The following is a 27,780-nucleotide window of genomic DNA, read 5'->3' on the forward strand; positions in this document are numbered from 1 at the left end:
AGCGGCCAGGGGCTGCGGCGGCAGCGGCCCAGGCGAAGCGGCCAGGGGCTGCGGCGGCAGCGGCCCAGGCGAAGCGGCCAGGGGCTGCGGCGGCAGCGGCCCAGGCGACGCGGCCAGGGGCTGCGGCGGCAGCAGACAAGGTTCCGGAGCGAGAGGTTGCAGCAGACAAGGTTCAGGAGCGAGAGGCTCCAGCAGACGAGGTTCAGGAGCGAGAGGCTGCAGCAGACGAGGTTCAGGAGCGAGAGGCTGCAGCAGACGAGGTTCAGGAGCGAGAGGCTCCAGCAGACGAGGTTCAGGAGCGAGAGGCTCCAGCAGACAAGGTTCAGGAGTGAGAGGCTCCAGCAGACAAGGTTCAGGAGTGAGAGGCTGCAGCAGACAAGGTTCAGGAGCGAGAGGCTCCAGCAGACGAGGTTCAGGAGCGAGAGGCTCCAGCAGACAAGGTTCAGGAGCGAGAGGCTCCAGCAGACGAGGTTCAGGAGCGAGAGGCTGCAGCAGACGAGGTTCAGGAGCGAGAGGCTCCAGCAGACGAGGTTCAGGGACTTGAGGCCTGTCTGACCCGTCACTCCCGACGCCACGGAGCAAAGCCAGTACCTCCTTTAGCCCGGCAATGGCTCGGTCGCAGGCCTCAAGCCCCTTCTTCGCCCAGGGCTCCCATTCCGCCATTGCCCCCGCTGGGTCCAGTTCTGGTGGAGTCATTCTGTCACGATGTGGGGTGTTGAAGGCAGGACCCAAATGCAGGAGGCAACCAAAAAACAGGGCAAGGCAGGGATGCAGGTAAAAAAGGGGATTTAATTAACAAAAACTATAAACAAGGTACTATGAAAAAATTAACAAGATCAAAAAACAAACACAAGGCATGGCATGGCATGGCATGGAACACAGGGACAACAACAGGCACAACAGATACTATGACTCCACAAGAACCGAACGGAAAACAGGGGACTAAATACACACAGGCTAATGACAATGACTAGACACAGCTGGGCAAGACACAAGTGGCAGGGGAAGCTGATTGGTGGATACACTGGGAAGGGAAGAAACACTCAGGTGGACGTGGTTTGACATAACGGGACAAGGGAAGAAACAAGGAACACATGACAAACGACCAAAAGACAACAAAAACCCACCCCCACCAAACCAAAACATGACAGTATTTCAGTATTTGTTTGAGGCGTTTATATGGCTGCCACAAACTGTTGCTAGTGCTACCGATGTCAACAACGCAACTTCATCCAAAAATCACGTTCAATCACTAAGGAAAGGTGCTAATAAAAAAAAAAAAAAAAAAAAAAAAAAAAAAAAGACTTAATTACGCAGACATTATATTGTACGTTGCCTGTTTCCAGCGTAAAAGGGACAGCAACATGAAAAATGAAAAATCAACGTTTTGGAGCTTTTAGCCGTGTTAAAATGCTAATTCCTCACCAAACACATGACCGAAGTGGTGTTTTCCACCATTCGCCCTGAGATATTCTAGGTTATTCTGCTCTCCAAGCACCAGCCCCTCCCAACCTGAGAAAATGAGCTGTTGGCACTCTTTGACATCATAAGGTGAGGACCCACCCCCGCTCTGCAGACTAAACGCACGCACACTTTCTCTGAGACCTCCATGGGTTAGTGGCAAAAGTATCAGTCAACATTCTGTTCAAAGCAATCAATTAACCTTCACATTTGTAATGCCAAAGTGCAATGACAATTGGCTGTCTGTGTAAACTACCGGTACAACTTTTGCACTGTTGAACCTGACTGAACAAACAGTATTGTGGTTAGTGTGCTTGCTCTGTAAGCAGCAAGTCCCTCGTTCGACATCAGCTCAGATTTGTTTTCTCCCCTCTCTCTTCTTCCCTCTTCTCCCCTCCTCCTCCACGATTTCTTGCGGCAAGAAGCCGTTTTGTTTCAAATGTTTATTGAAGAATTGATAGCTTGCATTCAGAGGAGTGCTCAAACGCAGAGGTCTAATTGCGCAGACTGCAGTCGGCTCGCCGGGGGCGCAGCAATCACACAGGGAGAGGCGGGGTTTTACTGAACCGGGCATTCTACTTCCGTGTTACAAAAATAACCAGCAAAACGCCTAATATTTCATAAAACAATTACATTGCCATGGTGTCAAAGGTAAGATTTAATCATTATATACCTATACTGTAGTTAACTTTTGGAAGGGCTTAAAATAATGTGGTGTAATCCCTCTAAAGCTCCGGTGTTTAGCAGCTAGCAGAGCTAGCTGGCAGCGCTCAAGTGCCCCATGTAAACTGGCGAGAGCTGTTGAATTACTTTTCAAAGGCAGGTTAATAGACGCACACTTTGATGCTGACAGCCTGACACATTTGCCGTTCCTATTGATCACTTTTCAACAAACCAGGCTTACCCAAATGTGTTTTGACCAGCAACATTGCTACTAGGGTTCGGACGTCACTTCGTCTCATACTGACCAAAATCTATGGGGAGACTTTTTATTTTATTTTATTTTATTTTATTTTTTACATGTGTTTATAACAGTGGTGGGCAAACTCGGTCTGCGAGGGCTGGAGTCCTTCAGGTTTTGGATGTTTCCCTGCTCCAACACAGCTGATTCCAATCAACAGGATCGTTATCAGGTTATGCAGAGCTTGCTGATGAGCTGATCAAATATCAGCTGTATGATGTAAAATGGCCAAACAATAAAAGCAAATTTCAGAACAGATCCCTCACAAACAGATTTTCAGAAATAGGGCAGCCCACAAAAGATTTGCTTTAGTTGATGGTTCAAGTTCAACCTTTGGGACTTTAGGCACTCTGGATATCCAATTATTTTTAAACAATTAAAAACTACATTTTACATTCCAATACCAACCAACACAAAATTGAGAATGTTTGTATTTAGAAAGCTGTTCACAGTCAGGAGCTAATCCTGGCACTGTCCCTGGCAACAGCGAACAATAAAACACAGGTTATTACAAACTATAAAGCATCTGAACCCAAGATGCCGTTTTCACGAAACAACAAATACAAATGACCTGGCTAGTGTGTAGGAAGTCCACCTGCAGCTCGCAGTGCCAAAGTCATTTTCGACAGACACACATTTCCATATAGCGTGTGACTGACTGGCTCCTCAGGAGATTGTTGCCCTTTAAAGCATGATATCCACTCCCGCCAGCTTCCACTGACCCAGGGCCAGCAGCTAAAAGGTTACACACCCCGCCGCCCTTCCCCCTCCCCTCACTGTATGTATGCAAGGAGATCGTCAGCCTCCTGCACCAAAGTCCCACAAGGACTCCCGAGCGAGCGGCCGGGGCCACCATTAGCGCACATGTCAACATGCATCATTTACAATTACACTGCTGTGAAAGCCCATTAAAAGGCAGCGTGGCTTTCGAGACACATAAGCGGAGAAGTGAGCTTTTCCCGAATGTGAAGCGCCAAGGAGGACGACCACTCACATATATGACAGCTGGGAAAAGACAATGTGGGTTGGAATATTCCATTGTCCTTAAGACCTTTACAAAGTTCATGAGGTGTATTATTGTGGTTGAAGTTTGCAGTTGTGGACGTGTTTGCTATGAACGATCAGGATGGAAGGTTTAAGGTCTGTTTGTAGTTCATTATAAAAATAATTTTTGCGCTTTGATCATCTGCATTGACTAGAGCAGCTGTTCCTCAACCGTGCTCCTCGGGGCCCACAATCCAGCCTGTTTTCCATGTCTCCCTATTCCCAATGCAGCTGATTCCAATGACAGCTAATCAGCAAGCTCTTGAGAAGCCTGATAACCTTCCTCACCTGCGTTGGAATCGGGAGATATGGGAAACAGGCTGGATAGTGGGCCCCGAGGACCAGGGTTGAGAAACACTGGACTAGAGTACATTATATGCATTGACTTGGCCTTGTTCACACAGAAGCAAAGACGGCTTCGTTCCTCAAACAAATCTTGACAGAAACGTCTCAAGACATGCGAGCATCCAAAAGAAGACGCCTAGGACGTTTAACGGCTGTAATATATATGCCGAGTCTGGAGTGTCGCTGTAGCGCTGCCACAGGGAGTTAACGGAAAGCGTAGAAGAAGAATCAGCGAAGAAAATTAACCACTGATCTGAATAGCCGACAGGCCAAGACTTTTGAAGTCGCGAGGCCGCCATATTACTCCTCCTAAGAAAGGTTTCTCAGCATACGATCCTATACATTTACAGTATCGAAATTAGAGAACATTTGAGACAGTACTACTTAGGAGAAACAACAGGGGTCTAGCAACTGAGCGATAAAAGAAGAGGGGTCTTCAAAGTAGTTTAAACAGTTGTCTACTCGCGACATAAGAGGCGTAAGATGGCTGCCCTGTCGGGCGTGTATGGGCTATCCAGTAATTTATACAGATCAGCGAGACACAGGAGAAGTGGCAATACCAGGTGATTCAACTACAACAACATCACGCAAAACATTTAGTTGTAAAAGCATAAACAAGCTGAAGAGGTTGCGCAAAACGACGACGACATGGCTATCCTAGTATCCGCCATTGTTGTTGACAGATTGGTGGTTCGTGCGCAGTCACGCGAAAATTACATCATCACTGGAGGAGTATCCCGCATATGGTGTCCACATTGGAACGTCGGGGCGCGTTTCGAAATCTTTCCACTCGAGAGCCCGGTTCCAAAAGTTTTCGATTTCAAGCTCTGAACCTGCGCCGCCGTGTGGACGAACTGCCCAAACGGTAAGAAACATGTGCGGATACATTGAAACAGGTTTTCATGTTAAATGTACCTTTACACCTGCGGCCGTCTACAAGAATATCAAAATAATAAAAAAAAATTCCACCCATTCACACAGTTGCGCTCGACTTGCGCTGGGTATGAAATATGGAGCTTAGAGTGGTCACCCTATGATAAATATTAGGGGTGTGAATTGCCTAGTACCTGACGATTCGATTCGTATCACGATTCACAGGTCACGATTCGATTCGATACCGATTAATCCCGATACGAATGGTCACGATTCGATACCGATTAATCCCGGTACGAATTTATAAGTCGATTGTTGCGATTTTTTTTCATTCATATTTAGAAAATACTAATCAGTAAGCTTGTAGAGTGTAAGATTTATATGAAAATGTATTATTTATTTATCTGAAATTTCAGTCTTATAGAGGTTGTAATCTGTTTCATGTTTGAACAGCATTAAAATAAAAATATTAAGGCTTAATGTGCCGTTCATATAACATTCTTCCATGCTCAAGGTGCGAATCCTAAAAAAAAAAAAAAAAAAAAAAAAAAAAAAAAAAAAAAAAAAAAAAAAAAAATCAAAAAAAAAAAAATCGATTCTGCCGATTATTGAATCGATTCGAGAATCGCGCGATGTAGTATCGCGATATATCGCCGAATCGATTTTTTTTAACACCCCTAATAAATATGCTACCAACATAGCCGCTATTGCTAACTTTACTTCACTAACATAACCTGGCAATAGCCAGGTTCATATTTCAATACCACTCCGCAGTAATTTCGTTGGGAAAAGGCGCGACATTCTGTACAATAATTTGAGATGATTGGACGATGCGTCATTCTACACGTTTGTTTTAACCAATCACGGCCACGGGTGCAAATTTCATGTTCGTTCTTGTCGAAGGGCGGAAAAGCACCAACATCTTACCAGCTAAAAATGCACGAAGCGCCTGTCGCTGTTCAACATTCAACAAGGAAACGGTGAGTAATTCTGCGAGAACAGAATTAATTGCAGCGTCCATTCGTCCATGTTAGGTTTGTTTGTTAGCTCCGGCGTCGGTGCTGGCTTCCTGGTTTCGTCACAGTTGCATATCCCGCCCCCAAACACAATGTCGCTCTGTGATTGGTCCGAACCATCAGTGGTTCGGGAATGGCGGTTTTCAGCGGGAACGGTACAAGACGTATTCTCCGGAGTTTGTGAACTCACAAATACAGAGAAAATTCATCTTGCGAGAGCAAGGTTATCACTAACACCACACAGACACATTTTAAACATATCCATTGTATAATGTCCCAAAATACCAGAAACAAAACTTTTGTAAGGAAGTAGGCAATTGCTAAAACTGGTTTAAAAACAAAACAGGAATGTAATGATTATCATTACAGGATCGTTATCAGGCTTCTGCAAAGCTTGCTGATGAGCTGATCATTAAATTCAGCGGCACTGAAGGAGGGAGAGGCTTGGATAGCTGCTCTCGAGGACCGGACTTGGCCACCACTGTACTAGGTAATACTGCAGAAAAAATTGAAATGGCAAGATTTCTTAAAATTATTATATTTATACTGCTAACGCCTATCAGAGATATTTGATTTTTGTCACCGAGGTGAGCTTAACACATTGCTATTGACCGAGAAGGAAATGGTCGCCATCCTAGCAGTGAGAGCCTTCATTACGTTTCTTGCGTTTGGATAATGGCAGCACACAGTGACTAATGCCCGCTATCATACATAACGTTCATGAACATTTGGAGTCAGGTTAATGTTACATGCGCTCGTCTGACGGCAACAGAAGGACATGGCCCAAATAAACAAGGTTGTGATGACAACAGTTCACATAATCACGAGGTGCCATCATTGACTGAGATTCTGTTGCAATTCGCAAAAGTAAATAATTTTCTGCAGGCCTGCACAGCAAAGAGCTGCTGTTTCTCTCCTGTCAAAAAACAAGTGGCAGATGGGCTGATGCGTCCTGACACAGCACTGTCCGATGATAAGAAAATTTTCTGCATTGTTTTTTTTTTTTTTTCTCCGTTCAAGACATTTTATCCTGCTGGAAAATCTCATGCTGTCATAGTGTCTTTGTCTTCCCGAGACGCCCACTTTGTTCTGTTGTTTTCCTTTTCTTTTGTTTCTATGCTCGCTCTTCCTCCTGTTGACGTACATTTCATCATCCCACACTCAGCATTTCTTTCTTTTTCTTCATTACCTTCCCACTGCTGTTTTTGTACGACAAAACGCAGAACACTAAACCACCTGGGCAGACCCCATACCGCGAAAACTACAGTAATCATTCCTACTGTTTGCATTTGTTCCAATTTCCCTTCAAACGTCAATGTTACACAAAAGCATCCTTTGTGATTTTGTATAAAACCTCCATCCATCCATCTACGATACAATTCAAGACTCCAATTGTTATTTGTTTTCCTTTGGGGAGAAGTTTTGCAGATCAATGACTTCCTTCAATTTACTCATTTTGAGGCTCATTTTTTTTGCAGGTTAATCCCAGGAACAAAATTAAACAATGAAATGCAATGAAATGGCATAGCATGCAATGAACAATTGGTTTTCTTTTTTAAATAATCAACTATTTTAGTTCTTAAATTCACATTGTGTACAGCAGCAAACTATTTTCTTGTTTAGAAACATTTTCAGTGGGGACAATTTCAAACAGAAGTGTACATTTTAGTTTAAACTTACTATTGTATGACCATACTCATAACAAAGTTAAGTTGCTTTAATAATAATAATAATAACAATAATAATAATAATAATAATTTTGAGAAAATTTATTTTGCAGAGCTACGGAGCCCCCTATATTATATTAATAGACTTTTAAGGCCACTCCTCCGAGCTGTCATGCGTCATAACGGAATTTAATTCATTTCCAGTTTCCAGTTCTATTTATGATTTTCCATCCAGCGTCTCGACACTTATTAATTTGCCTGCTGTTTTGCTGTGCAACAGAGGAAATGTTCCACTTTAATGCGTTTCCAACCAGACTTTTGTGAAAAATGTGCTCGATCACCCAAGCATTTAATTTTGATTTCATGTCCATCTTAGGTTAGCTTAGCAATTAGCAGGACTTGTCTTTCCTTGTAATCCCTTCATGGGAATGATTCTTGTCAAAAACGTATCTTTTATCGAGTCCGCAATGTGTTTAGCCGCAGCAGTAGCCAACCGAAGCTCATTGCTCCCCTACAGTGCTTAGTAGGGGTGGGAATCTCTGACATGAGGCCGATTCGATATGTATCTCGATACACAAGTTGCGATTCTATTGAAAAACGATTATCTTTCAGAACAGAACGGTTCGATACAATTTTCGATTCGATACGATTAATTTCAATATTCAAAACTTATAGTGACATTTGTTGCTTGTAAACAATCTTAAAACACCACAAATTTTTACAGTATCTACAAATGTGTTAAAAAAGAACAACAACGTCTTCTATATTTTTATATATTGAATCAATTATTTAAATGGACCAGAACAAAGGGCTGGGCGATATGACTGAAAATGTATCAGTTTAAATATTTATTAGTTGTTATTGACAGTTATAAATGTTTTTTGTTTGTTTTTTAATTCAAAATAAGGATCAGGAAAACAAAAGGCTGATAATTCAATTTGAAATATAAATATTTAACCTTTAAAAAGACACCAACACAATTAAACAGAATATGTCCACATTGTGAAGTATTTCAGAAACATAAATTTAAGACATGAAATAAACCTACCGTCCAGCCAAAAGAAATATGAAGCCACCTTATGGAACAATAAATCTATCAAACCCATTTTAACAACTTAATATATCCAAAAATATTTCCAAAAGTGCCCTAACCTTTTTATCAACAATTTTTGTTTTTAACAATTTTTGTTTTTCTTTGCCATCACATTCATTTTTGGTTAATGTATGATATCTTTTTTGTTTTTTTAATCTGAGACACGATGATGACCACGGAATCACCACTGTTTATATTTTGTTTTTTGGGCTGTCGTTCATTTTGAGTTTGATGACGTAATTGCGGGCACGTCTCAGTTATCCTTTCTGCTGCTCATGCTAGTTGTGTACATTGACAGGGAGCCACAAACTGAGAAATGAGATACTTGCAGTGTGCTTTTAGCATAGCTGGTGTGTTGGCTGTGGGACATACCTGTGTCGTTTGAATCCATGCATTGGATCGTCACGGGAGTTATTCTTTTTGGCTCGCGCGCAGTACCAACACCGGCCCGGGACATACAAGTGCACCGAGAGGACTCGATAGCAATGGGAAATACCGAGATGTACGGCACCGGCTTCTGCTAACTGTCTCCACTGGTGCATGTTGTCACTCGGTGTGCGCGCGCGCGCCGTGTCGCGAGCACGGCGTTGACGGTAGGCGGAACCCCCTCCCCCCCAAAAAAGGTGCGTAACGTCTGTCTTTGCATTATGTTTACAACATCCGGGGAATGAAGCGTCTCTGAGCGCTACTTTGCTCGCTCTCTGTAAACACGGAAGTAGCTTGAATAGTGATGCTACTGAAATGTAAACAAAACAAGTAGAGCACGGTGCAGAACTCTTGCTATTGTTATGAAAACCATAAAGCCTCACTCGCAACCGATTCACAGTAACGCGATATCCGGTCCACAGCTTTACAAGCAATGTATCTAAGGATTCCCGGCGGTTTTGTATCGGTTGACAAGTCTGCTACCGATACGGTCGTTTAGCTCCCCTTGACGACCGATGGTTCGGTCGAATCGGTTTTTTGTCCCACCCCTAGTGCTTAGCATAAATGAGTACACCCCAACAGGTTTGTAAAAACACCTCTACTTTCCTATCAGAATTAAGATTTTCTATGTGATACTATATACTACAAAATACTCATTGATTGGAAACAAGATTTGTTAATTAGTACCCACAAAAAAAAGTTGTTTTTTAAATGGGACGGTCTCGGCAGTTGATTTGCTGCAAAATGCTCAATCTGACTCACAATGCGATGGAATGCAAAATCACAATAGGGTCAGGGACCGGTTGATTTGCAGCTTATCCCAGCTGACTTTGGTCAAGTGGTGGGTTACAACCTGGACTGTTTGCCAGCCAATATCAGGGCATACACAGATACAACAAACAAACAAACAAACATTCACACTTATCAACAATTGAGAGTCTTCAAAGAAGTTGTTATACAGTAAATTATTTTGGGAATGTGGGAAGCAGTCGGAGTACCAGAAAAAACGGAGAACATGCTAATGTCACATGGCAGGGTCAGAACTGAGATTTTACGCTCAAAACTCAGAACTAGCTGTTAGGCAGACTTTAAAAGGTGCCATACAAACCAAGCCAACAGTTGGATGAAATCAAACAGACACATCAAATAAATGCCTCTCAAAATAGCACCACAGAAATTTAGAGACAATAGAATCATTGCTCTGTATTAAATACATACACAGAGGGGAAAATTAAGTACAGTAAACCTTGGATGTTTGTGGGGGACAGGGACCAAGCCCTACAGCGAATAGTGAAAAACATAGAGTAATAGTATTGTTCACAATTACCCCCAAACAACGATTATTTTTAAAACAGCGCACTGCCTGTGGGCGTGGCCAGTTCAGTTTCGGACAATCAATGGAGCAATGCACAGGCAGGCGACTGAGGCAAGTGTATTCGTACGAGCCAATACTTGTAAACTGACTCGCTATTTCAACTCAACTCAACTCAACTCAACTCAACTCAACTCAACTCAACTCAACTCAACTCAACTCATGTAGTGCTTTCAAACACCATAAATATCCTTAACAAATGTATTATGGTTGCAACAAACCTCTGCTGCTTTGGTGTCTGACGCTCGATGACTGGCGATGTGACTGTGATAAAATGAAGGGAATTCCCAGGAGGAATCCAGAGCAATGTCTACGCTGGCTTCAAGCACGTAAACGGCAGGGATTTATGCGAAAAAATGTCACAGAAGACACCTATATATGCTCTCTCTTTCGTTGGTGGAAATGGGCCAGCAACTGAGAATCCAGACCCAATATGAGCGAGTGCAGGTATGTTTATCGTCTGCTTTTTCAACGTTAGACTTGCTAGCTAGCTGCCTGCTAAAACATGCTAGCTACTAGGGGTGTTAAAAAAAAAATCGATTCGGCGATATATCGCGATACTACATCGCGCGATTCTCGAATCGATTCAATAATAGGCAAAATTGATTTTTTTTTTTTTTTTTTTTTAGGATTCACACCTTAAGCATGGAAGAATGTTATATGAACGGAACATTAAGCCTTAATATTTTATTTTAATGCTGTTTAAACATGAAACAGATTACAACCTCTATAAGACTGAAATTTCAGATAAATAAATAATACATTTTCATATAAATCTTACACTCTACAAGCTTACTGATGAGTATTTTCTAAATTTGAATGAAAAAAAATCGCAACAATCGACTTATAAATTCGTATCGGGATTAATCGGTATCGAATCGAATCGTGACCTGTGAATCGTGATACGAATCGAATCGTCAGGTACGAGGCAATTCACACCCCTACTAGCTACTATACATCCTGGTGAGTTGTAAATACACTAAAAACACCTCGAGTTTACCTACGGAAGCCACTGCTGCTTCGATGTGAAAATTAATATCAGGTATCAGAGCTATAGAACCCCAAGCCTACAACAACATGCTAGTTGATTAGTGAGGTGAGCGGTCGCTGTGCCACCACACCATTTTAACAAAAGTAACTAGACAGAAGTACCAGCCTAAAGGTAGGCTTAAGATCTTCAAATAAAAATCGTGACTACAATGTGTTTCATTTTCGTGAAAATTAGCGACCAACATGATGTTAGCAGTCATCTAGACCGCACCGGAGTGCCAGCAATGATCAAACAATAAATCTTACCTTTCTCCTAAAACTGCTTTCTTTCCGACCACTTTGAGGTCTACGCATGTCAACCACCGTTTCAGCTGTTCCAATATGTGTTTGTCGATTGAACCATATTGAAGTTTCACACCTGGGACGTCGTTCTCTTCCAATATAATGTGTACGCGTGTGTCCTACTCTGTTATTTTGTCCGACTCATGCAAGGAAAATGTGACGTCATTTGAGATCAACCCTATTGACTTCCTCCTAAAAATGTTTATAATTAAAAAAAAAAAAATAGTCCTTTGATGTACATAGTTTTAACAAGTACATTATATAATTAAAATGTGGCAAACTAAAACAAGAAAGCCTTCATTCCTCAGTCGTGACATCATTTCAACGTACTTCCTTGACACCAGTGATTACTTTAAGGGCTTTGGTACCATCTTGTGGCATCTTAGAGTATTACAGAAAGCGCACACAAAAAACGCAAATAGGTGAGATAGGATCCACAGAAACTAAATGCAAGGGGGTTAGCTTTATTTTAAACTAGTCAACCACTTACCATCATGGTTGGGGTTCCCCAAGGTCCAAGGCTCGTCTGAGTCAAAGTGGGTGTCGCCACCGATGCCAGGACCAGGGAAGTAGGCGTGGGCGAGGAAACCTCCCTCCCCGTCGAAAGGTGAGCTGTCGCCGTGGAAACCCGAGGCGAAGATGATAGTGATGTCCACGTCGCGCCGGCCCGCCTCCAGGGCACTGTAGGGGACGGCCTCGAAGCGCAGCGGCGTCACGCCCTGCCACACGTCGAACGCCCGGCGGATGGCGTCGTGGGTCTCGCGGGCGCCCACTTTTGGCGTGACATTTTTGATGCTGTGGGGGAAGAAAACAGAGCCATCTATATTTGGCCAGGAACACCATCCATCTATTTTCTATAATGCTTGTGCTCGTTCGTATCGAACTCAGCTGACTTTGGGTGCTGGTGGCCAGAAATTAAGACCCCGAATCAACTGAATCAAAAGAATCAAAGTAACCTACTAGATGTAAATTCAGTTTGTGAAACATCTGCAGTCGAACACCTATGAATAATTAAGTACAGCTAGCTAGCTAGCTACGCCTACAACCTAAAATTGTCAATATATAGAATAGCTGCTTGTTGTTATTGTCGTTATTTAAATTCTCAATAGAGAGTCGGACGTCACATGACTATTTTTCTGAACACGGCCCCCTGTGGCAGGAAAGTAGTGGCTAATGGACTACAACGGCGAAGAGGGCAAAAACTAGCATTTATCAACTTTTCGCTCAAGAGTATTAACAGTCACTTTGATGAAAAGGACATGATACACATGCGCGAGGTGGACATGTTGGATTGCTGATGAAGTATCAGGAGTGCTCGGCGATGCTGCTACGTGGAATTACCTCCTCTCTTGCCGGTGAGTGCTTTCAAATCTGATCATACAAAGGATTTACAAGTTTGTACAATGTATTTCCCCTTTTATGTGTGGTCAAAATGCCATCGAAGTTAGCAGTTTTACGCTCGTCTTGCAGTGTTATTTATGTACGTTAGCAACTTAGCAGTTGCTGATTCGGCTGTGGTTGGTGTCATTTATGCCGTAAAAAGTCTTCTTTATGGCGTTGGTCAGTTATTAAATTCAACTGTGCAATATCTATTAAACTGTAGCAGCACAAATGAACGAAACAGATTATTTCCCCCACCTTTTGCGTGTGGTAACAGTTAGCATCTGCTGATTCAGCCACGATGTAGAAAGTGCAACATTTATCATCGTTAAAGTGTGGCATTTGCCGTTTACTCAAAGTGGCAGACACGTTTTCTTTCCTGCCAAAATGGCTTTGCTAACGCCCATTAGGGAAGCATGACGTCAGCGTCTGGATCTCTATTGAAGAGGTAAAACCACAGAGCAGCCCACTGCCCATCCACTGGCTCAGAGGAGCCCTGGAAGCTTGTTAGCTTGTGAGCTAGCTGGTGGCTAGCCCTTTTCATTGCAACGTGGAAAGCCCAGTGACAGGGGTGGACTGGCACAAAAAAATAAATAAAAAATCAGCCCTATCATTTTGACTTAAGCCCGCCAACCTGGCCCGGCCTGACTCTTGATTAGGAGTGTGACGATGCATTGATAAATAAATCAATACATCGTGATACTTTGTTTCCCGATAGATTATCGATACACCTACACAAGTAGCACAATGTTTGAGTTGAGTTTTAATGTTGTGTTTCAGTGATGGTACAAAAATAAACTATTTTCTTATTGAAAAAACATCAGTTTATGTCTTGGGTAGTTTTAGCCTAGATTGGATTTATTACCTGACCAATATATCGCGGTATTGTTATATCGTGAGATTATCGTTATCGCGAGCCTTGTATCGCATATCGCATTGTATCGTATCGTATCGTATTGTATCGTATCGTATCGTATCGTATCGTATCGTGAGGTACCCAGAGGTTCCCACCCCAACTCCTGATCACCTCGCCTAACACTAATATTGACTTATATTGGTTTAGTTTGCTGTCTATATTCGAAATGGATTAATGGACCAGTTCCTCTAAATTGTGGGCCAGTCTCTTGGAGCAAAATGGAGGAAAATAATATTTAAAAAGTACTGCATCGGTCCCAAAAGACGACCCACTGGGCATCTGCCTTGTATGCCAGTCCAGCCCTAGCCAGCGATGACCCTGTGGGACAATATTTTTAATTTTATAATTATTTCTAGTCTCATTTTACATATGTTGTCATTTTTTAAATTTGTCAATGTCATTAACAACAATCTTTTCTAAACCTCAGATATAGAATGTACGGTTCCAACTTCCAAACTTTATGGCGAACTGAACTGAACTGTACAATTTGATGGAAACCAAATGCATTGGCAATCATTCATTGTACATCCACAGGTCAGTGTACAGAGACACTTTTACTTGGCCAGTGAGAAAATAAGTTGATACAACTATTTCAAGGCTGGCAGCGTTCACTGAACTTTTACACAGCTCTCTTTATCAGTGCCTGGCAGGCAGAGAGGAATTGGGAATCTTCTCTCTCGCCTCCCATCTTCATGAATAACACGCAGTCACCGGCTCAGCACTGATTGACATTCTATTTGGAGAGTGTTCTCATCAATTCAAATTAGGGGAGGGAAGGATTTGAATAAATTGACGGCATTATCGGCGACAACGGCTGAAACCTGTCAATTTCTGCCGCCGCGCCGCAGACCCGTTTATCGGCCCTCCTCAGAAGCCATTAAAAAAAAAAAAAAACGAGAAGGCCGAAGCCTAATCGGAGCGAGAGATAAGATGAGAGTGGGAATATTTTCTGCTGAAATGAGGGATTCTGCAGTCAGGAACTAGAGTGGAAATTGTTTGTTGCGGGGTATGAAAAGGCGAAAAGAGAGCCGCTAGCTATTTTGCGCGCTCGAAATAGAACATAATGGCTGCACGTACACTCACAGAGGTGGCAAAACTCACACTAGTCTGTACTTAAGTAGAAGGATTTTACATGTACAGCGCACACGATGTAAAGACTCTTTTACTTAAGTAAAAGTAAATAATTATAGACTCTGAAATGTATTTTAATTACAAAAGTAAAAGGTAAACATACGTAGGTTGATAAAGGTAACAATAACAAGCCTATTAGAGTATAAAGTACAGATATATGTTTTTAAATGTAAAGTATAAAGGCAAAACAAATATTCACATGTAGTACATATGCATGAAAAATCTATTTCTTTGTTCCTTCCCACCACACATGTATGTGTCAAAACCCTTGTTACTGCAAGTGTGATGGTGCCTATATTTTCCCGTCCAATGACGTTTTGGAGCAGTCACCATGGCAACACAGAGCATGTGACCACCATTGGTGCTGATGGGGGAAAAAAAAAAAAAAAAGCGATCACTGGCACACATGACTGCTCCTCCTCCTTCACGGTTAAGTGCGGCTAAGCCTGAATGGTCTCCAAGGCAACTGCCTCCCCACTACCTCGCCTCGCCTCTCACCTGTAGGTGATGTGCGTACGCTGCCACTTCTGTCCTGTCAGCGCGTATCTCCGCCTCCGTGACCTCGAAGCACTTTTGAGCGTGTCTGGAACGCCGCAGCGGGGCTTCTGCATCCAACTGGAAACAGACAGAAGGGGAAGAGAAGATAATTTTAGGTCGCCGTTCAAGCCATTCATACGACAGATCTCCACTCTGTGTGAGGTGAATTTGACATTTAGTCCAGCGCCGATGAATGTGCAATTTTACTTCAACTCCTGATATGAAATCATCACAATAACACATGGGTTATTTTACACAGTAAATTCTGTAGAGTAAATTTTACTCTAAACAGTATATATTAGGTCCCACTCTAAACACTAAAATTTACACTTGAAAGAGAGTTAAAAAAAAAAAAAAGAAAGAAAAAAAAAAGTCCCTCAAGGGTTGAGGAACAAAAAACAAACCCGCAACTTCACTTTGGGAGAAAGTCAATCTACTCCTTGAGCCATGAAGGTCCTACTGTGTGTTAGTATATCGCTTGTGTCAGCTCGAATCTTTGTAAGCAAACTGTAGGAGTGGCATAGCTCAGGTGGTAGAGTGGCAGTTTCTTCCCAAGCTAAAGGTCGTGAGTTTGTTTCTTAACCCTTGAGTTATTTTTTTTTGTATGTTTTTAAATAAACGAGTAAAGTTTAGTCAAAATCTCTCCTCGCAAAATTTATTTCGAATTTCTGAGAGAAAAATCTACTCAATTTTTTTTCATGGAATATGAAAATTCTTTCATACAGACAAAAAATACTTTGAGTAAAATTTACTCTGAATATTTTACTCTCTTCCAAGTGTACATTTTACTCTGTTTAGAATGGGACCAAATAAACTCTGTTTAGAGTAAAATTTACTCTACAAAATTTACTGTGTAATTTTGGACTTTTCATTATAGTTAGTTTTGAGCTCTTTTTTTTTTTTTTTTTTTAAATATAGTTTTTATTAGTTTTAAGGGCAGCTGTGTTAGTTTTTATAGTTTGAGTTTTAGTTTAGTTTTTCAAAAATACTTAGTTTTAATTTAGAATCTAGATTTAGTTTTAGTTTTTATTGCGTATTGTGTGCGAGATTAAAAAATGCGAAAATTCAACAAAAATATTTTAAAATCAATCAACTGTCCATCCACAAACAGACTCAACTCAGTACTGTAAATCAGTCCACAGACTTTGAATCACAGTAAGTGCAGTCCATTTTACAGCTTCTAAACGCAAATGCAATGAAATAAAGGTCTGGTTTTTCAAGTTGCCAACTTCGAAAGTGGATTTGTGGCTTGAATTCCTGTTAAGAAGCAAACCTGGTTGTACAGTGTACTGCTTTTTTATATACTGTCAGAGGTGGGTAATCCAAACAAGTTGCTTACCAATCAGTCAAGTAGAACCTCCTGTGACTAAAGCCAAACTGTGGCAGGGTTTTTATTTTCTGGACCTGGATTACCAACCTCTGTATACTGTATATATTATTTTCATATATGAAACAAACAAATAAAGAACACATTTCTTACCGAACGTTGCATTTTGGGCTGTTAAATGACAAAAGCAGATGAGCCATTGGAGCCAAAAATCAAACACAAAATCACATAGGAGCAACGTCATCAGAAGGCGCTTTTCTATTGGCTGCTGCTAGATGACGTCACTTTTGTGTGACAATTTCATTCAGGTTAATATTGAAATAAATAGACAAAAACTAAGGACATTTTCGCTATGATGATACTTAATTTTGGAATTTTATATATATATATATATATATATATATATATATATATATATATATATATATATATATATATATATTTATTTATTAGTTTTAGTTATTTTACTAGTTTTCATAAACTAAAAATAACCTTGGATAACGCAATAACAATAGTATCAGGGTACAGTGATGGTGCCGAGAGAAAAACATTGTGAGAAAACAAAGGATGATAGCTAGCTACACATTGAAAGAACACCCTTGGAACACCTACTGATATATCGGCGTGTATCAATATCCATCCATCCATTTTCTTAACAGCACATTCCTCACAAGGGTCACAGAGGTGCTGGAGCCTATCCCAGCTGGCTTCGGGCAGTAGGCGGGGGTACACCCTGAACTGGTTGACAGCCAATCGCAGGTGTATCAATATAACATATAATAATTAACTCTTGATACTAGATTATTATGATAAATGATACAATGACGGTGTGATGAGCAAAACTATGTTAGAAAAACAAGTGTGATGCATGTTGTTATCATTTGGACTGCCAATGCTGTGAACAAAAACAATGATATTTACATGTATTGATAACATGTACAATAGTTTTTGAAGTGGGGGTTTTGATGTTGTATCACGAGTCATAACTATTAAACTGTTATCTATCTGTCGGTTAGAAACTCCCCAAACAATGTTATCTACCACGGTGACAATGGTATCACAACATTGTGAAAGAGTGAATTGATATTGAATTGAATTGATATGATCATGATACCAAGATAAAATACAAGATACAGTGACAATCAATAAATTGTGAGAAAACCAAGCACTGTATCATATAGGCCTACATAGTGAAAAACTCCTTTATTGTGATATCACATGAACACTAGTATCGTAATACAGTGAATGTGTCATGATCAAAACATTGCAAAAAAAAAAAAAAGTGATATATGTGGTGACAAATCTCATTTAGTGTGCTTGCATATTCAATGTAAAAAGTGATTTGAAGTGGCCAATGTTGCTATGATATAAATATTTTTTGTGTTCATTTACTCATGATACCAACAACACCACAATAAGTGCATGTCGACAAGTGGCCATCTATTATAAGCTTGTGCAAACTCCACTACCACTTATGAGTGATATACACAAAAGGAAGGCGATAAATAATGTCAAGTCTCACCTCAGCGTGATATCACTGCATCATCATGCAAAATGGGAAGAAGGACACATGTTAAAAGCATCATCTGCACGTTGATGGGCACGTGAGGACAAAACGTCTTACTTCTGTTCTTGACTCACATAGACAAACACACACATTTGCATGTCCTCAACAATGTGGTATACTCACTCCTTGGTTCTCTCATCCAGCGTCCCGGTGACATTGAGGCCGTAGGCACGCTGCATGGCGGCAATGGCCGAGTGCATGGTTTGGGCCGAGCGCAGGACGGACATTTTGGGTTCTGTGCGGGGAAGGTAGCCGTACCTCTGTAGCCATCCCTGAAAAGAGAAGGGATTCAGCAATTATGGCAATAAATTGTCAATTACCTGATCGATTAGGAGTCTATTCCAATAAGCTTTTAGAAATAATTACAACTTGAGCCTATACAACCTGGGGACATTTCTAATTGTCTGTTTTGTAGCAGACGAGCTAGCAAGCTGGATGGATGGATGGATGGATGGATGGATGGATGGATGGATGGATGGATGGATGGATGGATGGATGGATGGATGGATGGATGGATGGATGGATGGATGGATGGATGGATGGATGGATAGACAGACAGCTGGCTTGATAGACAGATAGACAGACAGCTAGCTTGATAGACAGGCAGACAGAGATAGATAGATAGACAGTGATAGCTATCTTGCTAGATAGATAGATAGATAGATAGATAGATAGATAGATAGATAGATAGATAGATAGATAGATATCTAGATAGATAAACAGACAGTGATAGCTAGCTTGATAGATAGACAGACAGTGATAGCTAGATAGATAGATAGATAGATAGATAGATAGATAGATAGATAGATAGATAGATAGATAGATAGATAGATAGATAGATAGATAGATAGATAGATAGATAGATAGATAGATAGACAGGCAGACAGGCAGATAGTTAGCTTGATAGATAGATAGATAGATAGATAGATAGATAGATAGACAGACAGACAGTGATAGCTAGCTTGATAGATAGACAGACAGTGATAGATAGATAGATAGATAGATAGATAGATAGATAGATAGATAGATAGATAGATAGATAGATAGATAGATAGATAGATAGATAGATAGATAGATAGATAGATAGATAGATAGATAGATAGATAGATAGACAGACAGTGATAGCTAGCTTGATAGATAGACAGACAGTTATAGATAGATAGATAGATAGATAGACAGTGATAGCTAGCTTGATAGATAGACAGACAGTGATAGATAGATAGATAGATAGATAGATAGATAGATAGATAGATAGATAGATAGATAGATAGATAGATAGATAGATAGATAGATAGATAGATAGATAGATAGATAGATAGATAGATAGATAGATAGACAGACAGACAGTGATAGCTAGCTTGATAGATAGACAGACAGTGATAGCTAGATAGATAGATAGATAGACAGACAGACAGTGATAGCTAGCTTGATAGATAGACAGACAGTGATAGCTAGATAGATAGATAGATAGATAGATAGATAGATAGATAGATAGATAGAAGGCAGACACAGACACAAATCAGTTGCCAATTCTCATTCAAGCTCATGTTAACTCATATTACACTTTCATTTACATCATTTCTATTTACATCTTCCACATCAGACAGCTCTCATTGTTCAACGTATATCAGGTAAGGTTGCAAAATAATTTTCCTGGTCACAAAATATGCCATTGAACACAGTGAAGACAGTCCTCCTCATCAAGAGTACAAAACATGGCATGACAGTGACATTACCGAGAACTGGGCGTCCCTCCAAAATTAATAAAAAAGACGAGAAGAAAACTAGTTAGGGAGGCTGCCAAGAGTCCAACAGCAGCTGCAGGATTTACTGGCAACTTGGCAAGCACGAGCTGGTATACGTGTGATAACAATCTCAAGTCTTCTTATACCTGAGCTATGTGGCAGGTTAGCAAGAGGTAACATGCACGCTTGAAATCTCCCAAATTGGTAAAATGTGTTATGCGATGAAACCAAACACATGTACTGTTGGGTCATCAGCAAAGCACGGCCATGCCAGCATCATAGTTTGGTGCCGTTTTTACTCAGGTGGAAATGGGGCCTTTGTCAGAGTGGAAGGAATTATGAACAGTTCCAAATGCGTATAGTACCTGTCTTCTGCTTGAAAGCAAAAAGATGTGGCAAATCCAACAACTCAAACTATATTTGGGATGTATCAGTTTTTCAGCAATTCTGTCTCATTTATGGCAATTAATGTGTCTCAAATAGTAGCTTTTCAATGGGGGAAATTTCAAAAGTGGATCAAAATGGACCCCCAGCCCACCATATCTACTCTACTTGACACTTCTTCAGTTTTGATCACAGCAACACAATTCATCCACCATATTGATGTCCCGAGCGCCAGGTGTCCTCTCCATCATCCGTCCATCCACCCTCGCATCCATCCTCGCATCCATTCACACGGCAACCAGCAGCCTCGCCGCGGGGGCGGCCAATCAGAAATTACCTATAATCTGTCCTTCCCTCCCTGTTTCCCGACCGCCTTGTTTATGATCCCTTTCCTGCCTCTCGCTGCTGTGTGTGTATTTTTCCTGTGATTGTTCCGAGGCGCTTGTCTCCCACATGTATGACAGCGAGGCGTAAAATTGATTTGCAGGATATGTTGGAATCCGAGAGAAGGGGAGGCTTATAGAATTATGGGGGGGGGGAAAACTAACAAATCTTATTATGCAACTGGCATGTGTGAATGGCTAATCCGCTCCATCAGCATGATGCTGAGGCCTATCACTTTTCATCATCAATGAATGCATTGCAGGCCCCAACAAAGCATGCATCTGTATCTGGGTTACATGCACACACGCGCGCAAATGAGCCTTATGAGTGGCCATGTTGTGTGCTATTGGTGCTCCAAATGTGGATTTTTGGGGGGCTGCATGCATGCTGGAGGAGAGTGCGCGGTCACGGATGGAGACAAACAGCAGGGAAGGGCCGTGTATATAATAAATTATATATTTATGTGCATCCTACCTCGACGCTGAAGTGCTGGTGCTCCTCTCCGGACACTGCACACGCAATCCAAAGCAAGAGATGCAAACACAACGCGGCCGCCTGAACGCAATCCGATGGTTTCCTTGCACTGGAGGCGACTAAGGTCATAATGACCCGCTTAAATCCCCGAGTCTCTCTTTTTTTGTTGTTGTTGTCCTGCTTTTCAGGGAGAAGCCTCCCGCGTTTCGCTTTGGCGTCTTTTTGCGTCAAGCTAAAGGCATGGATGCATGGCGCGCAGCGTCCGCAAGGCGCGTCGAGATGAAAGTGTCCGATGTCAAGCACACGTGAGGCGGCGTGTTCCATCCGCTGCCCTCGCCATCCTTGTATTTACATCACGGGCTCCATTTAGGCAGCAGCGGCAGCATCACTGGGGCTGCAGGCAGGCAGTCTGCGCAAGATTGGCCTCCTCCTCCTCCTCCTCCTCCTCCTCCCGTCGCCTTTCACGCCTGCGCTTTGATTTCGTGCATGACAGAAAGTGAACGGCGCCTGAAAAGAAAAATGCTTGGTCTTCCCTGTAGATGAAGAACTTCAAATTCTATAGGTTGTCATGATAAGTATTATTATTTAAAAATAATCATGCAATTAGTAATAATTTTAACTTTTTTTTTATCAAACAAAACGACATCGAAAAAGTCACAAATCATCACAAAATGTCACTATTTATTGTTTTTCTATTGTTCTTCCCAATAGAAAACACAGCAGCTATATGTACAATAAGTAGATCAACACATCCGCTCACGTGACGTCACACGTCTGCCCCGCCTCTCGTTGCCAGGCAGAATTAGTACAGTACACACAGGTAAGACTTTGAATGAAAACATTACAACTGTATCAAATGGCAAAAATAAGTTTATAGCATATTAATTTTGGAAAAATTCAAATTATTTTGCTGACAGGCGCCTCTGTATTTAAATACAAAAACACATAAAGAAAAAGGACTTGGATGGAATAACTATGTTGATGGTCTGACGCGTCTGTACGTCACAAAAACGCAAAAACAACAGATTTATTTTATGTGGAAAACATACCTTAAACATCATACCTCAACCAAAATTTGGTGGGAATATACTCCACAAAGTCAAATAATTAAAAAAAAAAAAAAAGGGAAAATATTGAGAGAGGGAAAAGTCACACAATTTGATCAAATACCATAAATCGGGGAAAATTTGCCTAAAAGAAGGAATGATTACAACCATACAATTATTTATCTACACCTCAGTGATATCAGCAGTCAGTCACAGCCACATATAAAATTGCTCTTGGTGATCTTTAAACATTATAATTATAATAACAAATATATCATGTTAAATGCTATATTTTGATTGTGGGTCTCCATGGGTTCCAATAAACTAAATGAAGTGTTTAATTTGCATTTTCATGCCTGGCATGCAATTGATACAACATAAATTTATAATTTTGGGGTTCAACGTGACAAAAGTTCACTCACACCGGGTATTCAAAAATTTGCAGTGGAGCAAAACAACAACAACGACAAAAATACGATTCAACTGAAATTATGCCGTTAAATAGAGCACAGCATGTCAGAGCAATCCTTCGGTGTCATGTAAATGTGCCTCTAGTGGCTGCGAGCAGCATAGCAATCACCTGGGGCATATTTTCATGAGATTCAAGTTGTGATATGCTGCTGTGTACAGTATTGGCATCTGAGCAATCTGATTGGATGCTTATGAAACGCTTAATTTCCGGCAATGTCAGGGCATCATCGCTTTTACGGCTGCTTCCCTATGGATGCTTCACTCAGCGTTCACACCATGAAAATAACTGAAGGCCTGAGGCGTCCATCTGGAGGCACAACATCCTGCAAATTAGCAAAGTGGCCACACGGTGGCGGCGTTTCCCCGAAGTATTTTGCCTGCAAGCCATTGCCAGAACACTCTGGAACCTGAGCCCAACTGTATTAAAACATCCTAAAACAGAGCAAAAGGAAGCTGGTTCGTTGCACACCATCAAGATGTCAGGATGTGTTCACGCTCTGCTTGACAGTCCAACGTTTGATCAGCATTTTATGTGGTTATTGTACGTTTAGACAGGGAGAGGACAGGCCTTTTACTGGAAGAGTCTGGCACTCGTCTTGGGAACTCAGAAGCTCCAAAAACCCGACTGACGGTCGTTAGTGGTTGACTTCTGGGCAGCTTCAATTTTTCATGTTAGTTTTATTTTCTTCCAACACAACATTCAAAGAATACTTTCAACACAATGAATTTGAAATCATGGCGTTGACTAGTTACTTACCATGTGTATTTGGCTCACATAAGAGGCAGAGCCACTTGCAACTAAAGATGGAGAAAAAAAATTAGTCCACAGGAAACCCACCCTCTATCATGGATCCTGGGTTCACAGTCCAGCTATTTTGCACACTTTTTTTTTTTCCCAGAGCTGCCTTCTGCTTATTTTTGGTGTAATTCCTCTATCGGCCACTAGAGGGCGGCAAACTACATTTGAAAGAAGAATAATGAAAACAGGAATATGTCAAAATTTAGATAAGTCTGTTTTTTGCTGAAGAATGTTCAAATCCTCAATCCTGCTTTTTACGCCTACGGAAAGCAATGACTGTAGGTTCTCTTTATAATGATACTTTTGGTCATTAGTATTGATGTATATCGTGAGTTGATGGCAGGTTTGTTAGGTTGGAAAAGGGGATTTGTTTACCATAACCATAAGAGGGAACAGCACACTTAGAATGTTTGGGACAATAGTTATGTCTTATCTATTGCGTTTGCTCGCTATTAATATCATAAATGTTTTTAAATGTTTTTCCCTTGTATGTTTTGCATAATTTTTTTGTATTAGCTGTCTATAGTAATGGCATATATATATATTTTTTAGATTATAGTACTGGATTAATGAGTGACTTTATTAGCAACTAGTCAATGTCATTGTCAAAAAAAAAAAGTCTTAAGTTGTACAAATCCAAAAGTCAAGCAAATTCAACCAAAATCTTCATGATTTGCCAACAAAACTAGGGAGAAAAGTTACATTAAAAAAAATCAACACACTTTGGATGTAAAATTCGCCTAAATGTCAAACAAATTCAATCAAAGAATTTTGCGAAAACTATGTCTCAAAAGTCCTACAATTTGAACCAAAGTTTGTGGGCAAAATGTGCCAACATTTTCAACCAAAATCTTTGTAAATTCCAGCCAGCGTTTATAAGACAAATGCATCTCAAAAGATAAAATTTGGAGGCAGATTTTTTAAACAAAAATATTTGTGATAAAATTACCTAAAAAGGTAAACAATTTCAATTAACATTTTTTTTAAGGGAAATGTGAAATAAGTCGAACAATTTAATACCGAATTTTTCGTGAACACGTGCCTAAAAAAAAAAAAAAAAAAATCAAGCCATTATAACCAAAATCTTTGTGAAATTTCAACTCAAATTTTGGGGTAAGTCTGCCTTGCAAGTCAAACTATTTTGATAGATTTTTTTTTTTTTTTTTTTTTTGCAGGAAAATACTACATGTCTGAAGGTCAAACAATTTTAGCTAGAAATTTTGAAAGAAAACTTCAAAAGTTGAAAAAAAAAAAAAAAACAAAAAAAAACATTACATTTTCCAGAAGATAAATGTGCCTCTAAGTCAAAGAATTTCAGCACAACAACTTGGAAAAAAAATATGCCTAAAAAGTCCAATAATTACAACCAAAACTGTTGGGAAAATAGTACTCAAAATGAAAACAATTTCAAAGAAAAAAAATTCAGGAGGAATAATTCCCTCAAAAGTCAAACAAATTCAACTAAACAAAATTGGAGGTGGGATGGGATATATTTATGCTTCAAAAGTTCCAACATAACAATGAAAATTTTGGAAAAAATCTGAAATTCCATAATCAGTGAGTGATGATACAACAACATGACGTATGGCCGAAACCTGTATTACTTAACAGTTACAGAGAGTCTGTGTTTTCAAGCAAGATGTGACATGTTGAGGGGCTGAACGTAAATTTCCGTCGGCGTCAATGCAGCCTCATTCATTCATCAACATGGAGGTGGTGGTGTGTGTAGCTGACAGGTCGCCATGACGATGACATGCTCTGGCAAGCCCAGCAACAAGACGAGAAATGGTTCAAATGTAGCGTGTAGGACGAGAGTATATTTTATTGGCGTTTAAGAGTCAACAAAGATAGTGTGCGCACACTTGTGCACTGTATGTGTGTGTGTGTGTACTCAGAATTAAAAACCATCACTGCTTTTTAAATATTTGCCTATGAGCAGTAGCTGGAGAGAGTCATTTCCTTCAGGGGGGCAGATGGTGAGATACAAGGTGGTCTCTAATTAAACCTAATTAATTGCGACTTGACAGTTTGTTCTCTTGTGCTCCAGGCCTTTTTAAGCCTGAAAAACAGATTTAACAAGCATTTTTGAACCTTTCGAGGATTCCTGAATATTAAACGTTGATGTTGTAGAAGTTCATTTAAGGCAATTGACAGCTTTTGCGTCAATTCAAACAAAGAAGGTCTGTATTTTTCCACGCACCACTCCTGAAAGTGATGTTGCCGGCCGATCTGGACCCTGTCATATGGTACAGACATTAGGGATGTAACGATATCCAAATATCACAATACGATATTATCACGATAGGAAGCTCATGATACGATAATTATATTGTGGGGAGGTTGGCAATATTTAAAAAGAGGTCACAAATTTTTTCACTTCACAAGCAAATTACAATCCCCTTCATCTGACAATTAATGATTTTAAACGTAGAAGGGCCAAAATATCCCTAATGAAAATTAAACTGCACTAAAAAACTAGCCACCAGAGGATGCGAGAACTGACAAATGGAAATCAACCTGATTTTTTTTACAGATGTGTAGCTTTTAAATATCGTGAGCATGACGACGAAGATATTGTGACAGTTTTAATATCACGATATCACGATATTGCCATTATCGTTACATCCCTAACAGAACATGTTAAGAAATCTACCACAAGGCACAACCACCATCACCCCCCAACCTCAGACAACAAACACACACACAACAACCTAACATTTCACCTCACTAGACAACCTAATAACATTTTCAAAGACACGTTACTTCACCTCTTGTAACAATCGGCAGTGTGGCACCGCACCACAAGGTGACGCTTTCTTTTCTTTGTGTGTTAGTAGTTTTTCCTTTTGCCTTTTTGGCGATGAATGTTTTTTTTTGTATTGCCCCGATTTTCCCTGAACGGTCTTTTTGTAATGCACGGTGGCGTCGAGCCCGCTCCTTTTTTTGTTGTTTGTTTAAAATAAATGTTAACTTAAGTTGATCTCCCTTTTTTTTGTTTTTTTTTTGTTTTGCTGTCGCGCTGTGCATGTCCATGGCAAAATCAGCCTCCACGCATTACACTCTATGTAAAACACATATTTTAAGGCAAAGCCAACTTTTCTTTTTTTTTTTACCAGAATATGTTCTATGCAGTCCCACTAGTCTAAATATGGTATTCTGGGTAATACCGATCACAGCATTGCTGTCAGAAAACAGGTGAGCTCTGATTGGTTGTTGCCTGAGCAACATTAATGTCATCTTGAGTTGACATCAAGTGGCAAAATGGCCGCCCCTTGAGATGGATAAAAACGGCTGGATTTTGCTGCATAACTCACATTTAAAATCAGAATGTCATGTTTAGACTAGTGAGATCACATATAACACATAATTGTCAATAAATGTTTAAGGTTTACTTCCACTTTAACTCCTACCATTTAGTATTTATGATCATTTTTATGCTGTTTCGAGGTATCCCCATGAGCCTTCAAAGAATAAAGTAAATATGGCAGAACACAAACAGTCCTGCAGGGCTGTTCCATGCTAATTCTTGAACACTGTTACCACTGTTGCGTACAGAAACTACACACTTTTATGCTATGTACAGTTTTAGAGTTGTTAGGTTTCTACCATTCCCACCATTTTCATTGATATAACACAGTTCTCAACTATTGTCATCCTGGGACCTGTATCCTTATAGAAGTTAAACACACATTTATTTAGTTATTTTTTTTGTTTAATATGATTTGTGAAAAAAATAAATTAAAAATAAATAAATAAATAAAATAAATTTTTATTTTATTTTTTTGCGAGGCTGTGGTGAGCGTGCCTGCGGGTGCGTGACAAATGATTGATATCTCTTCTAACCTTCTATTTCTGAAGAGTTGTTTTTCCTTGTGGGTGGTGATTTCTGGTATGTCAAATTAGAGGGACAAGATTGGGGCACAGATGGGTGATTTTTTTTTTCCACAGATAGGATTTATTATGTACTACTGTCACGGCAAAATGACAGTAAATGGCATGATCTGAAAAGGGATTTTTACAAACACCCCT

At 40.4% G+C, this 27,780-nt stretch overlaps 1 protein-coding gene across 2 annotated transcripts in view; it reads right to left on the reverse strand.

Annotated features, from left to right (window-relative positions):
• The window catches only part of mmp16b (matrix metallopeptidase 16b (membrane-inserted)), a 37,445-nt gene extending 15,592 nt beyond the window's left edge, over window positions 1-21,853 (reverse strand). Inside the window, exons 1-5 of one of the 2 annotated variants that reach the window (XM_077518312.1) lie at window positions 21,436-21,853; window positions 18,572-18,720; window positions 18,404-18,418; window positions 15,516-15,632; window positions 12,081-12,385 (exon numbers count right to left, since the gene is read on the reverse strand). In XM_077518312.1, coding sequence (XP_077374438.1) covers window positions 12,081-12,385; window positions 15,516-15,632; window positions 18,404-18,418; window positions 18,572-18,720; window positions 21,436-21,759 — 910 coding nt within the window. In that variant the 5' untranslated portion in view covers window positions 21,760-21,853. The remainder of the gene's footprint in view (window positions 1-12,080; window positions 12,386-15,515; window positions 15,633-18,403; window positions 18,419-18,571; window positions 18,721-21,435) is intronic. The other variant, XM_077518323.1, reaches the window with a different exon arrangement.
• Between the last annotated feature and the right edge of the window lie 5,927 nt (window positions 21,854-27,780).

This window comes from Festucalex cinctus, chromosome 1 (assembly GCF_051991245.1).
Source record: "Festucalex cinctus isolate MCC-2025b chromosome 1, RoL_Fcin_1.0, whole genome shotgun sequence".
Classification (NCBI taxonomy): Eukaryota; Metazoa; Chordata; class Actinopteri; order Syngnathiformes; family Syngnathidae; genus Festucalex; species Festucalex cinctus.